The sequence below is a fragment of the Cynocephalus volans genome, chromosome 1 (assembly GCF_027409185.1).
Source record: "Cynocephalus volans isolate mCynVol1 chromosome 1, mCynVol1.pri, whole genome shotgun sequence".
Lineage (NCBI taxonomy): Eukaryota > Metazoa > Chordata > Mammalia > Dermoptera > Cynocephalidae > Cynocephalus > Cynocephalus volans.
The window spans coordinates 122685454-122700257 of NC_084460.1; the positions used below are offsets into that span (position 1 = coordinate 122685454).

The 14804-nt window shown below is 47.7% G+C and overlaps 1 protein-coding gene across 1 annotated transcript in view; it reads left to right on the plus strand.

Moving 5' to 3' along the window:
• Positions 1-14804, plus strand: part of SEMA5B (semaphorin 5B) — a 48658-nt gene that overhangs the window by 20755 nt on the left and 13099 nt on the right. The window contains exons 5-9 of the mRNA XM_063113298.1: positions 48-93; positions 10699-10761; positions 11084-11182; positions 11691-11904; positions 12602-12887. Of these exons, the coding sequence (XP_062969368.1) occupies positions 48-93; positions 10699-10761; positions 11084-11182; positions 11691-11904; positions 12602-12887 (708 nt within the window). The remainder of the gene's footprint in view (positions 1-47; positions 94-10698; positions 10762-11083; positions 11183-11690; positions 11905-12601; positions 12888-14804) is intronic.

Consider the following 14804-nt stretch of genomic DNA (forward strand, 5'->3'; position numbering starts at 1 on the left):
GCCTACAGAACCAGCCTGACCTATGATTTCCATTTCTGTTTTCACAGGAACTACCTCTTCAGACTCAGCCTTGCCAATGTCTCCCTCCTTCAGGTACATTTCCTTTTCTTCCCTTTCTATAATTTCCCATATTTGGGAGCTGGGGGGTGGGCAACACAATTAGCAAGATCCAGAATCCAACTCCTAGGGTTGAAAACAGGAGCCTCTTCCTCTTTTCACTGGCCGAGGACTCAGATGGACCCTGGCTATCAGGGTAACTGCTGGGAAGATACACATGGAGGCACACACAGGGCTCTTTCAAGAATACCAGGCTGGGGTGACCAACTCTCCCTGTGTGCCTGGGACTGAGGGACTCCCCAGGATGCAGAACTTTCAGAGCTGAAACTGGGACAGTACTGGGCAGACTAGGATGGCTGGTCATTCTGAGTCCAAAGCCTGAATCCACAGGAGGATCTCTTAATTTGGGCCTCAAGGGAAAGGTGTTCCTGGTTCCTTTCTTAGCTGGGCCTGAGTGATCCTGTTCTAACTAACTTAGCATTTTCACTGAGCTGTGATTGATTTATTACCTGCTGCCAAGAAGGACTCCCCAAGCATAATTCCCTAAGTGCTCTGAGAGGCATTTTAATGGGACTCCTTGATCCAGAACATTTATCCCAGATTGAGAAACAGATGCCAAACCATCTCTGCAGAGGCTGAATATTCTAGAGAAAGGAGGGACAATTCTTCTTCAGTCAATTGACAATTCTTCTCAATTCTCATGTCTAGGGGACTTTGGGTATCTCAGTGATCAAGTGTGCATTGAGCAATTAACTGTTAACTGCGTGCCCGAATTGAGCTGGGGGTTGAGAGATATAAGAAAAGCAGTCTTAGACCTCCAGGAAAAGATGATGAGTGACACAGATGACCTAATTAAAAGTTAGGAGTTAATCAAGCATAGAGTTTCACTGCCACAGTCAGTTAGGGAAGGGGAAACCTCTTTGGTGAGCTGGTGTGACTTTCTGGTCTCCCTGCCTTCTAGCCACACTTGGGTCCACACCCCCAGAAGCCATTGCAGCTCCTAGCTGGTCACCAGAGGGGAGGTGTAAGGGAGCAGGAAAGGTATGCCCATTGGAAGGGTGAGGTCAGGAGGAACTAGGGCAAGTTGAAAGGAAATACCATTTATCTGTTTTTCTGTCCTTCTATATGTACTTTTACCAGCCAGCCTGCTCGCCCATCCATCTATCCACCCACCCACCCACTAAACATTTATTGAATACCTGCTAAAGGCCAGGTCTAGTCCTAGGCATAATATAAGACATTTGAGTTACAAAGGTGAATCAGGCCAATCCCTTGTCTCAAGGAACATGCACATAAGAAATCACATATGATTCCTTTTCCTGGACGGGGGGACCACGTGGCATATTCCCGAGGCCTGGGCTGGAGCAAGGCAAGGGAAGTTTCCAGAGGCAGCTCAGTCACAAGCAGCCAGTCCAGAGCCTAGTTTCCAAATGGCATCCACAGAAAGTGAGGTCAAGATGCTAAACCCAGTAGGTCAGGGCCTGGGGGAAACCAGTGCAGAGGAGGTTCAAAGTGGGTAGTAGGAAGTAGTTCCAGGGTCCTGCCCTAAGCGCCAGGCAACTGGCTTTTTATTTGGTTTCTATGGCCTGCAAATGAAGGTCTTCTGGGAGCCTAAAGTGGCTGATGGGAGGAAGAGAAATAGACGCACAGAAATAATAGCAGTGCTGTGGGAAACATGCTGGGGAGGGGTGGCCTGGAGGCGTGAGGAACCTTTTGGGCTCAGCAGGGTTTGCAAAGGCTTCCCAGAGGAGCTGCCCTGGAGCTGGAGCTGGAAGGTTGTGTTTGCCAGGTGGCTGAGGAAAAAAACAGGTGTGAAATAGCATGCAGCACTGAGGGGCAGGGTCAGAGAGTGGGAGTGGGGTAAGGGTGGGAGATGACACTCTGGAAGAGCAAGAGGCCATGTTGCAGAGAGTCTTCATTGCCAAGCTGAGGGGTCCTTATTTTATTCTGAAAGTAATGGGGACCCATTAATGAGTTTTAAGCAGAGAAGTGGCATGAATGGATTTGGTGTTTAGATCACCTGGCCCAGTGCAGACAGGGTTAGTGGAGGAGCTAATGAGACAATTGCAATAGTCTAGGCGAGTGATGGGGAGAGCTGAAGGGAGGCAGTGGCAGTGGGGATGGAGAAAAGACAGAGGGAGGGGTCCTAAGGTGGCAGTATCACACAGGGTCACCGTGTCACACAACTGCAGGGAGCACCAGGCTCATTGTCCTCTGTATGAGGGTGACCTCTGGTGTTGGGGAAATTGGCAGCCCAGGCGGATTTAGTGATGTCGGGACCACAGTGGTGGAATCTAGGTGTCTGGCTTGCATAGCTAGGTACCATGAATGAGGTTGGGAATGGGTCCAGCCTGACTCTAGGCCACTGTTCTCCCTTGGCTGTCCAGTAGACTCAGTGGAGGGTTTTAGAAAACACTGGTGCCTGGGTCCCACCCTCAGGAACTCTAACTTAATTGCTTAGGGGTACAGCCTGGGCACTGGGATTTTTAGAAGCTCAGCTAGATTTAGGAACCACTGCTCTAGGATGTCAGGAAGGCCTTTTGTGTAGATGCTGCCCAGCTGGTGTGGCCTCCCAGGTCTCCTTGACAGCTGGCCCAGGTTATAGGTCACATACCTTACCTTAGGACTATTGGGCTCTCCACTATTAGGACTCTCCACTCTCCACTTGAGGCCTGGGTTTTGGTTCATCCAGTTCAGTGTTGATCTGGTTTCAGCCATGGGCAGATATCTGTAGCCCCATAGCTGTGTTGGGGGCAGGGGCTCAGCTTCATTGAGATTCCCTAAAGGGCCCTGCAAACCAGAGCACTAAAAACTGATTTTACCACCTTCCCTAGGACGTCTCTTAGGGGCCTGACCTCAAGAGTTCAGACCAAATTCTCCATGACAGAACTAAGGAAATAAATACATTTTACATCCACATTCCCCCCTTAGGAGGTACCATCTGGCCACAAAGGGGAGAGAACGGGAGAGAGGTTGGAGCGGCCCATCCAGGGCCCCCTTTACTAGGCTGGCCGCAGACCTCAGCCTCTAGTCCTCAGTACCTGGTCCTCTGGTCTGTTGCTTGGCTTGGTGAGAAAGCTCTGACTTTTGACTGTAAAAGCCTGGCTTCAGCAAGTGCCCGGCCATTGTCCTATCTGGGGGCTTCGAGTACCTGCTGATCAGCTTTCAGTCCTAAGCGTCTGCCATCACAAGTGGCTCACCAGCAACCAAGTGCTAAAGTGCCAAGTGCTGCACCACTTTGCTGACAGGGGAGGCAGGGCCAAGCCTGGCTTCCTTTATTCTCTACTTGGCCTGGGGATTCACGTGGGTTATAACACTCCATTACAGAGCCAACTGATCCTCCCACTAGGCCCCAGGGTATGATTTAAGCAAACTGAAAACTCAATGCTTTATTGATAGTTTAAATAATTAACATTCCTTAAAAAAAAAATCTGAATGTAAACAGTTTATGCAAACCAGTATCCATTAAAGGGACTTCTAAGTACCTAACCCCTATTAAACAATTTATGTAAACTACTGTTCCTTAAGGAAAATTGAAATACCCAGCTCCTTCCCAATTCTCCAAGTACTGAAGGAAGGGGAGGTGCAGCTAGGAGAGCAGATGGGGCAGTGGGTGGGGTGGGGGGTGGGGGAGTGGGAAGAGGTAGGGGGAGAGGGAAAGTAGGGGAAATCAAATAGCCCACTTACGAAGGTTATTTATCAGTGCAACTTAATACACTGATTTTGGGAAAGAAAAGGAGGTGAGTGATTAACAGTGTTGGGGGCTGCTGAGAGGACCAGCATGATGAGCTATCCTGGACTTGGCAATTAGGAGCTCATGAGTGAATTTTGCCAGAGGAGAGCCAGGGGATGACGTGGCTGGAGGCCTAATTGCAACGGATTTATGATCTTGGGTTGCCAGATGTCCCACAAGCGCAGAAATGAGGACCTTCGGCACACATGCATCAGGATGCATAATGGGGCTTTGTTGGGGCCTGAGCAGACAATGAGGGTGATTCCTGAGCCCTCTTCCAGCTTATTATCCCCGCATCCTCCAGGCTTGAATCTGGCAGCCCCAAAGTGGTTTGAAATTTAAACTCCTCCAAGTGGTGGACTCAATGCTCAGAAGATGTGTTTATGCTCAGCCATCATCCCGGGCTCCCAAGTGATGAGGGGAGTTGCTGAGTCCACAAGGAGATGATCCATGTCCCTGAACGTCTCATCTGCTCCCTGCCGTAGCACAAAAAACCACGCAGCTACTCTATTACTAGAGATCACCATCCTGGAATTTCTGGGACAGTCCTAGTTTAAAGCATTCTGTGTGCCAGACTGATCATACATGTCTATCTCCACTCCTCACAAACTCCACTGAAAAGAGTTAGAAATTGTAAAAGGCACACATCCATAATGACACAGAACGAAAAAGGAGATGTCGCTGGAGAAGAGAGGACATGCATTCCAGGGAGATGGAAAGTGGATGGAGCGATCCCAGATGGCTTAGAGTGGGATGTGGCCAGAAAGCAAGCCAACTACCCAGAAGGGCTCAGAAGTTGGGGTGTTGGGGATTGCGGAATGTGAGGAGGAGCTAAAAGGCTGAAAACGGAGGATTGATAGAAATTCTCCAAATTGAGAGGTTGGAACCCAGCTCTCTTATCCCATCCTGCACAGCAATCCCTTCTTCTACTTTCTCCCTCTCCCCAACAAAGAGGACTGAGAACCTTTTTCCAGTTACCCAACTGGAGAGGCTCCATATTTAGGGACCCCAGGAAAAGTGAAAGGCACTGATGGGGTGCAGGGCTAGAACAAAGAGCTCAAGTGAAAGTCTGCTTACCCCCCTGCCTCAATCCGAGGCCGGAGACTAGAGGAGGCCTCCAGAGACCAGACTTCCAGAATATGAAAGAGAGGATCACCCAGTGAAAAAGGCACCTTACACAGCGCCCTAAGAGAAGCCCAGCAGTCCATGCAAGCCCTGCCCATGGAATTTCCAGTGAGTACTTTACTTTTAAAGCAAAGCAAACAAACAAATACAATATTTTATCATGTAAAATTTCATACACATACAAAAGTAGGCAATAGTACAATAACCTAGTGTTCTCAGTAGCGGCTTAAAAGCATAAACAGTTATCAGTGCATGGTCAATCTTGTTTCTTCCATATCCTTCACTTCCTTGTCCTGAATCTCAGACATATCATGCCATCCGTAAATATTTCAGTATACATTTCTAAATGAGGAGGATTCTTTTTTTTTAAGCAACTTAAAATTGATAATAATTTCACATCACTCAATATCCAGTTAATGCTTGTTTCCCTAATCATCTTACAAAATTTTAAAATAATTTTGGTTGTTTGAATCAGGATCCAAATAAGGATCCAAATATGTTGCAATTTGTGGATACGTCTAAGTCTCTTAAGTAATGTTTCCTCTCTTTCTCTCTTTGTGCATTTTATTTATTGAAGAAGTCTAGTCGTTTGTCATAGAGTTTTCCACCGTCTGGATTTTGCTGCCAGGTGGTATAACTTAACATGTTCCTCTATTCCCTGTGTCACCTGTAAACTGATAGATCTGAAGACTTCATTCAGTTTAGATTCTGGCAAGATTACATATAGGTATTATTATGTACCTCCTTTAGGAGGTATATAGTGTCTGATTTTCTCTCCTTTTTGATGTTAGCAACCATTGATGATCATCTCCTAGATCCTTTAGCTCTTTAGGTGTTACAGTGTATTACCTGGACTACTTATACAAAAACAAACTTCTCCTGATAAATGATTTGACTACCCAGTGATACAGTCGTATAGGAAAGGCAAGATAATGTTTGATACTCTGTCTTTATTTACTAGTTTTCAATTAGTGAGCTGGTTTGCTAGAATCTTTCAATGGTGGTCAATTAATTTTAGTCTTTTATTATTATCATTACAGACTCACAGATTTATACATTGTCGATGTGTTTCAATCCATTGCAATTATCTTTCATGACTGTCCCACCTTTCACCAGTGGGAGCCTCTCTTCAAGTTGGCTCGGGAGTCCTGCTGCCCCTCCCCTAGTTGTCTTTGATGGCATCCTTGCTATCTGATGGGACAAGATATTCCAGGCTCACCTTCTGCATTTGCTGCCCCAGACCTGGGATCAGCCATTTCTTCAAGAAGCCCTGATTCTTTTTAGTAGGAAGTGGTTAGTGGTTTATTTTTAAATATGAACAAATAGCCAAAAATCACCAGACATTTGAGGAAAACCTCTAAAGTGCAAGAGAAGGCCAAAACAAATAAGCAAACAGAATGAAGGAAGCTGTAAGAAACGGACACAATCTGAAAAAAATAAAAAGAACCATTTTTTAGAATTAATTGTAAAAAATGAATTAGTATCTCTGAAATATAAAAAATATTGTTTATAAAACAATAAATTAAAAATATGGAAAATGGGCTGGCTGATTGGCTCAGCTGGTGAGAATGTGGTCTTATAACCTCAGGATCAAGGGTTCTGATCCCTGTACCAGCCAGCTGCCAAAAAATAATAATAATAAAATAATAAAATAAAAATATAAAAGTTAAAAATGCAATTGGGAAAAAAAAAATCGAGTTGAAGGATTAGAAGATAAAGTTGAAGAAAAATCTACCAGAAATTAGAACAACAAAAAACAAGAAATGAAAACTGAGAGAAATATCAGAAAACTAGAGGATCCATGCACAAGGGCCAACAGTGGATTGGATTAATGAGTTCCAAAAAAAGAGAGCACAGAAAAAGGTAAGGAAGAAAGGATGGAATAACATAAGAAAATTTTCCAGAACAGAGGATGTCTTCACACTGAAAAGGTTGACTGAGTTCCCAAAAGAGACCCCTACTAAGGCACAGCACTGTCAAGTTCAGGTCACTGTTATTAAAGAGAAGATCCTAAAAGTTCCAGAGCCTAAAGGAAAAAGGAGGGGAAAAAGGTCACTGCGCAGGATGGGGAATAAGAATTGCAGCAGACTGCTCAGTAGCAATGCTGGAATCTAGAAGACAATAGACAAATAAATGACTTTAAAATTCTGAGCAAAAATTATGTGCGGCCTAGAATCCTGTATCAAAACTATCGATCAAGTATGAAGAGAATAAATCAGACACGCAAGAATTTTAAAAAATTGATCTACCATGTTCCTTTTCTTAGGAAGATACTGGAGATGTGTTCTACCAAAATAAGCAAGTAAATCAAGAAAGAGGGAAACGTGGGATTCAGAAAGCAAGAGAGGAGAGAAGGTAAGTCCCAGATGAATAACCAAGCAGAAGGCTCCAGGAGCAACCAGTCCACTGGCAGAGGAGGATGGAGGCTGGGGGACAAGGAAGGGGATGGGAACTAATAGATTCCCTGGATCATTTGTGCGTGCAGGTAGAAAATGATATTGAGAGGGGTTCGTAAGACCTGTTGGACATCTGGGAAAAATTAGTGTTAGGTACATGCGAAAGCAAATGAAGAAAATCGAGACAATTATTCAGTCCGGGAAAAACAAAAAGTTGCTCAAGAAAGGAAACCTCATCAGAATATGAATATTTCATTTTCTCACATGTACATGTTTTCACATTTTAATGAGTCTGAAACTGGGATGTGTCTTTCAGGCAAAGGCATGTTACAGTCACTCTTGGCCAGACTGTGTCCTGATACACTTGTCATTGCCTATGCAGGCCTGACCTTGGTCATTATTTCTGGTGTTCTGACCAGACAACAGCAACCCACAATCCATTTTAGGATCATATGAAGAAGGAATATGAGTCCTGGTTTGTCAGAAAACCTTCTGTGGACACCTCTGGTAAGATCAAGAAAGTGCCAGCATCCACACTTGCAGAACGGGGTCAATGGCTTGGAAGAAAATCCTGAAGACCAGAGTGGAATGTTCTTTAAGAACGGCTGTGTCACTGACACCCCGGGTGGTTCAAAGAATGATTCTCTAAGAACACCAAACACTAACAACAACAAACCAGCACTGTCAACTCTGAGTAGAAAAGTGATTCAGAAGAGGTGAACTCCGAATTCAAAGAAGGTTTAAGGATAATTACCCAATTGATTTTGCTCATTTTATTTGTAGGCACAAGATTGATATTTGATAAAAAAAAAATGTCTAAAGAGCACTTTCAGTAAGTTTACATTAAAAGCTTAAGTAATTAGAGGTTTGATTGGCAACATTTTCTTTCTTAGTGGTTCAGATTACAAACCAAGAGTGTCTTACCTTCAGTGAAATCTGGAGTACCCATTGGTAGCAGAGAACAATTTTTATGTATTTGCAATAATGTAAATGCTGGTGTTGGTTTTAATTAAAAATATGAAATAGGATGAGAAGAGAGGAAATGGATGTGTGCTTTAGTATAGGAAAGGATAGGAATGGGTAAATGGGAAAACCACCTTCATAACAGGAAGTCAAAAGATGAAGTCTTGGACTGATACATATTTTTGAGAAATTGGATTAAAAAAAAAAACACAGAAACCACTAAAAGAGTTGAAAGTGGTTGTCCTTGGGAAAAGGGGTTGGGTGTGGGAGGAGTGGCTTGCTGGGGTTTTTATTGATTTTTTTTTTCCATATTATTTAACTGTTTAAACTCTGTGCATCATTACTTTGATAAAAAAATAAATTAAAAATAAATAAAATGACTCAAAAAGCCTGTTCTCTGCTGTTATCTTTATAAATGTACATATTCCTTCCAAGCCATATGGTCTAACTTTTGATTCCAGAAATCTGTTTACTGGGAGAGGCTGCAGGATGTAGCAGAAAGAGATTAGCTCTGGTGTCAATTGTCAGGGTGTGTATCTCGGGTTTGTGGCTTACTAGCTGCATGACCTTGGGCAAATTGCTCAGCCTCTCTGGGCTTTAGCTTCCTCCCTGTAGAATGAACACCCGGCTCTGCGTTTGGCTGCTGTTGTAAGGATCAGAGGAGAGAGTGTCCCAAGCCCTAGGCACAGTGCCTGTCATGTTGTTGAGCTCATTGTAGCTATAACTCCTTTTTATTGTACCCATGTGCCCCCAGCCAGTGGGATTCCCACACCCTTAGGAACAAGGGTGACCCCTTCAACATGCCTCTGTGCTCAGGGACCCCAAGGCCCCAGTGAGGACCTTTTGCCCTTTCAGTAGCCCCGCGGCTGCCCGCTGCCCAGAGCTTTTGGCCTAGACATCTTCAGCATTTATGGGTCATTGCCCTTTTCTGCCCCCTTTATGTCCCTCTGTTCTCTCTTATCAGGCTCAGCCTGGGAGCTGATGGGTCCTGAGTATGACAATGCTTGTTTCTGTCTAGACGAACCCCTTGGCTCTGTGGCCAGACGCCAGGGGTCACTTGCCTTTCTCCAAGGTCTGGGAGAGGCACAGGCCTGCGCCCTGGGCCTGGCATGGTGGGATGAACCCAGTCTGCTCTCAGGTCTGAGGGGAGGCCTGACCAGACTCATCACCCAGCTCCTGAATCCAGGGTGTGCAGAAGGGAGCCTCCCTCTGCATCACAGAGCAACCATCTCCAGGTTAGGTCGCTGAGCCTAGAAAGCAGAGCACGGCCCTGCTGCTCCCCTCTCTGTGACCCCAGCTTCCCCTCCCAGACCTTGGAGCTCTGCAGGCAGTGACTTCATGGCAAGAAGCAGCCTCGTTAGGAATTAGAAGCTGGTGGGTGTCCCCCCGCCCAGTTTGGATGGGAAAGCTGCTTGCTCAGGGCTCCCTCTCTCAGGACAGGTAGGCAATTCATGTTTATACATGTGACCCAGAAACACATAATGAGCCACACCTGGGCTATTGACATTGCCTAGACTTTGAAGGGTATCTCCCTTCAGCTGCTATTCAAGGAGAGCAGAGACAGAATAGATGAAGAGGAAAGGAGGATCCTGGGTGGGGAACAGCCCTCTCCTATTGCCATGGGCATGTGAGGACATGGTACTGTGCTCCAGGTCCCTGAGTGAAAGTTGCATCCCAAACATGTTACCCCACGACAGAGTGATGCTACAAGAAGGAAACAAGAAGGGAGGTGCAGGCGATGGAGGGGTGGGGAGGACAGCAATCAGGAAAGGGGAAGTCCTAGGCCCTTGAGACAGTGGAATAAAGAGGAAAAACAGACAGCCTTTGGAATCAGGAATGTGGGTTCTAATCCTTGCTCTACCACATACACTTGACCTTAAGCAAGTCACCCAGAACCTCAGTTTCCTCATCTGTTAAGGAGAAAAAACAAAACAAAACACTTTGCAGGGTTGTTGTGGGAAAATGAAATCTCCTGTATAAAAGGTTTGCAAAATCTAGCCTTTCCTCCTTCCCTGCCTCCCGCTCAGTTGGGGGACATCTGGCACGTAATAGAGGCACATTTCCTCTCTCCCGCTCAGGGCCTGAGGTGGATTGAAGGTCCTTCTTGGCCACTTCCAGCTCCCTGGCTGACCTTGGGCAGGAAGGATGGGGACGGAGCGTATGGAAGCAGTTACTCCAGGCTGTTGCTGACCCAAGCAGGTGGGAGGGTGTTGGGCTAATGGCTGTCCACTCATTAAAGGCCTCTGGGTAAGAGGATCTGGCAGTCCATCCAGGTCCACAAGGATGTGTTGAGAGGACCCTTACCCTGCAGGTGGTCCCTGAGCCTTTCACAGCTTCCTGTCCACTGCAGACATGGGCTGCTGCCTGCTCAGGTGGTGGTGAATGAATGGCACAGCCTGTGATGTCTGTGTGTTCCTCCCACAGGCCACAGAGTGGGCCTCCAATGAGGACACACGCCGCTCCTGCCAAAGCAAAGGGAAGACTGAGGTATGTGGCCTTAGTGGTCCCAGGGGCCCAGTGTGGAGCTGGCAGGAGGCTTGTGGTTACCGGGATGGAGGGACACAGTGTGAGGTCTTGTGCTTGGGAGGCCTGGCCCGATACGCCGGGGCTGCTTGTGCAGGTGATGCTATAGCCCTGTGACTAGTCGGTCCTGAGCACCTGAGTGGACAGTGACGCAGAGAGATGGCTGGGTAGGAGGGGAGTGGGGTGGATGTGGGGTAGAGGGGAACACTGTGAGAGAGGACACCCAGCACAACACCTTTGATTACCCAGCAGAGCTGTGCCCCTGTTCCCTTCCTTCCTACCTTAGGAGGAGTGTCAGAACTACGTGCGCGTCCTGATCGTCGCTGGCCGGAAGGTGTTCATGTGCGGGACCAATGCCTTTTCCCCAGTGTGTTCCAGCAGACAGGTGGGGTGGCTCAGGGTGCGACAGGCTTCTGGAGGGCACCGAGGGAGCGTTCTTCACCCAGGCACCCAGCCTTGGAGGGGGGTTGCCAAATTTAGCAAAAAAACAAACCCAAAGCCAAAACAAAGGAAAGGATACTCAGATTTGGATTTCACATAAACAACAAATGGTATTTTAGCAAAACTACGTCCTGTGCAGTATTTGAGACAAACTTTTTCTAAAAAATTATTTGTTCATCATCTAAAATTCAAATTTAACTGGGCCTCCTGTATTTTATTGATCAGCCTTACCTTGGAGGGTCCTGACTAGGGGCAGGGGCCAGAGGCAGGTGCAGCTCCTGGCAGGATGTGGCCCTCCACATGGCTGCGCCCTCAGAGGGACTGTGGGGTGGGCAGTGAGGAGGATGCTGGAGGAGCCCAGAGGCCCAGGAGGAAACAAAGCTCTGGGATGGAAAGAAAAGGCAGCCCTAGGGCCTCAAGGAAAAGCATCCCCTTCTCCTGATTGTCCCCAGGTGGGGAACCTCAACCGGACTATCGAGAAGATCAATGGTGTGGCCCGCTGTCCCTATGACCCGCGCCACAACTCCACAGCCGTCATCTCCTCCCAGGGGGAGCTCTATGCCGCCACGGTCATCGACTTCTCGGGTCGGGATCCTGCCATCTACCGCAGCCTGGGCAGTGGACCACCACTCCGCACTGCCCAGTATAACTCCAAGTGGCTCAATGGTAAGGAGACTGAGGCTCCCCTGGTCCTGACCCCGCCAGCCCATCCTGACTGCCCATCCATTCTCCTTCCTGCCTAACCTCTGCCAGGGCTCACACTTGCTTCATCAAGGAAGAGGCCCAGAGTAGGGCAGATGTTGGCCCAAATACCACAGTGTTTTGGAGATGGACCCCAGCTGAAATCACAGATGTCCTGAGGACCAGAACAGATGGAGGGTGGGCTGTTAAGGGAAAGAGTGAGTTTGGAATTGATTTGGAAAAAAGGTTGTAGGAAAGAAGCAATTACAGGGAGGTTGGTATGAGTTTCCTGCCCCATGGGATTGAATCCCTGCTTCTCCACTGACTAGCTGTGTGGCCTTGAGTGAGTACTTAACGTCTCTGTGCCACAATGTTCTCATTTGTAATATGGGGATAACTCAAGGACTTAGTGCAAAGGCAGTTATGAGGATCAAATGCATTAGTCTATACAAAATACTTGTGATAGTGTCTGGTACCCAGCGTGTGCTCAGCAATACATGTTAACTAATATAGCTGCACTTTGTATTGGCGGTGGGAACAGGGTTAGTTAGACCCCCAGGGCACTAAGGTGACAGAGGTAAGGGGTGTCAGGATGCCTTGGCTTGAAGTAGCCAAGTCCTCCTGACTCTGCCCCCTAATTCCCTGCCGGCCTGACCCACCCTTTTTCCTCTTCTGCCCCCAGAGCCAAACTTTGTGGCAGCCTATGACATTGGGCTGTTTGCATACTTCTTCCTGCGGGAGAACGCAGTGGAGCATGACTGTGGGCGCACCGTGTACTCTCGGGTGGCCCGCGTGTGCAAGAACGATGTGGGGGGCCGATTCTTGCTGGAGGACACGTGGACGACGTTCATGAAGGCCCGGCTCAACTGCTCCCGCCCGGGAGAGGTACCCTTCTACTACAATGAGCTGCAGAGTGCCTTCCATCTGCCTGAGCAGGACCTCATCTACGGAGTCTTCACCACCAACGTGTGAGTCCCTGCCTGCTGTCATCCCTTTCCTGTGAAGTCAGGGACCTGCTCCAGCCTGCCTTTGCTGCCTGGTGGGTGGGCTTGACAGGTCCCTCTCTGATCCCTTGTTTCTTCATCGACAAAATGGGGATTGCTGTGCCTCCGCACCGGTCGTCTGAGGATTTTGTGCCTCACTGCCTCCGGAGTGGTAAGCATGTGTTCTGGGTTGTTGGGAAGGGCAGACCTAGGCCAGAGGTGGAAAAAGCCAAAGGAGCTGCATTATGGCTCCACGAAGGAAGAACTTGCTGGTGAGGAAAGAGAAAGCCTGCTGTGGTGAGGGGAAGGCAGCCCTGGGAGAGTTCAGCAGCAGCCCAGAGGGAGGCTCAGCAGAGATCTCTCAGGCCCCCTCCAAGCTCAGGACTCTGTGATTCTGCTAAATCTAACAGAAGAGTCTTCTGGCAATTCTGCTGTCCCATCTAGACTGCACTGTAAAACACAGGCTGGGAAACAGAGCCCTTTTGTTTCCTAGGTGTGAGGAAGGGTAACCCTCATGGAGATCATGAGACCCTTCTTCCATCACCTCCTTCTGTGTAGAGGCTAACCCACTCAGGGGACTTTCCTGTAGACCATGATGGGTGAGCATCAGAGACCAAGGAAAGTGTTTGCTGTACAAGATGCTACATACAGTGCCCTTTGTATGCAAGGACATCAGACACCTCAGAGCCATAGAGTGGGGTTTGCTTTCCTTGGACACCAGGTAGCAGACACTGGATGAGGGCCAGGCCAGCTATAGGAGGGACAATCCGAGGGGATGGACAGGGATGACAGTAAGGCGGGGAAGCAGGAGCAGAGAGGCCAGGCAAGCCAGCAGGCAGACATGCAGCACAGCCCACACAGGCCATGAGCTGCAAGCTGGCTGGCCAGGATGTAGTGTGCCCAGCCCTCAGCACCAGAGGTGGGCGGCCATGAGCAGAGGGCAGGAGTAGCTGGAGAGGCATCAAGAGAAATGGCATCAATGTGGATTGGTCATAGTTTATTTATTGAACACCTTCTCTATGCCAGGTGCTTGTCCTGGTCGGGGTGGAGCAGCAGCCAACAAAAGCAAACATGGCTGTGTCCTTAAGGAGCTTACACTCTAGAGAGGGTGATGGACATTAAACAACCAGTTTTAACAGTGATAAAAGGCAGTGTGCAAGAAAGCTCTAACTGTTTGGAGGGGTGGTGACCAGGGAAGGCTTCCTGTAGGAAGTGACTTCTACAGGATGTATGGAAGTTAACTAGGGGAGAAGAGCATTTCAGCCCTAGGGAACAACACATGCAAAACTTTAGGGTGGGAAGAAATGTTTCAGGAACTGAGCAGAGACCAGTGTGGCAGGAGCTTCGAGGGTGAGGAGGAAAAAGGAGAGAAGGCTGGAGGGGTAGTGCAGGGAGGATTGTGTCCCGAAGGGCCCTGTAGACTGCTTTAAGGTTTTTGATCTTTATTCTCAGAGCAAGGAGAAGTTATTGGAGGGTTTCAAGCAGGCCAGCAACTAGCTCAGGTGTGCATTTTGAAACGCTCACTCTGGCTGCTGTGTGGAGAATGGATTAGGAGACTGGACAGGCTACAGGGAGACACCAGGAGGACATGCAGCATCCAGGGGGAGTGGAGGGGACTGAGAGCAGGTAGAGGTGGAGAGAAATGGACACATTTGGGAGTGGAACTAAATGCAAAGAATGGAACTGGAAAGATTTAGTATGGGTGGTACTGTCTGTGAGAACTGTTCACATAAGACTCGTGGAAATGTGATTCTGTGATTGAAAGGGTCTTAGAGGTCATCTGGCTCAGGGTGTTGCAGGCTACAGCATGAATCAGTAGTTTATTAACCAGATTTTTAAATAAATAAATAAATTGGAATAGAATAGAATAAAAATTCCAGAGTAAAACATAGTAAAGGTAAG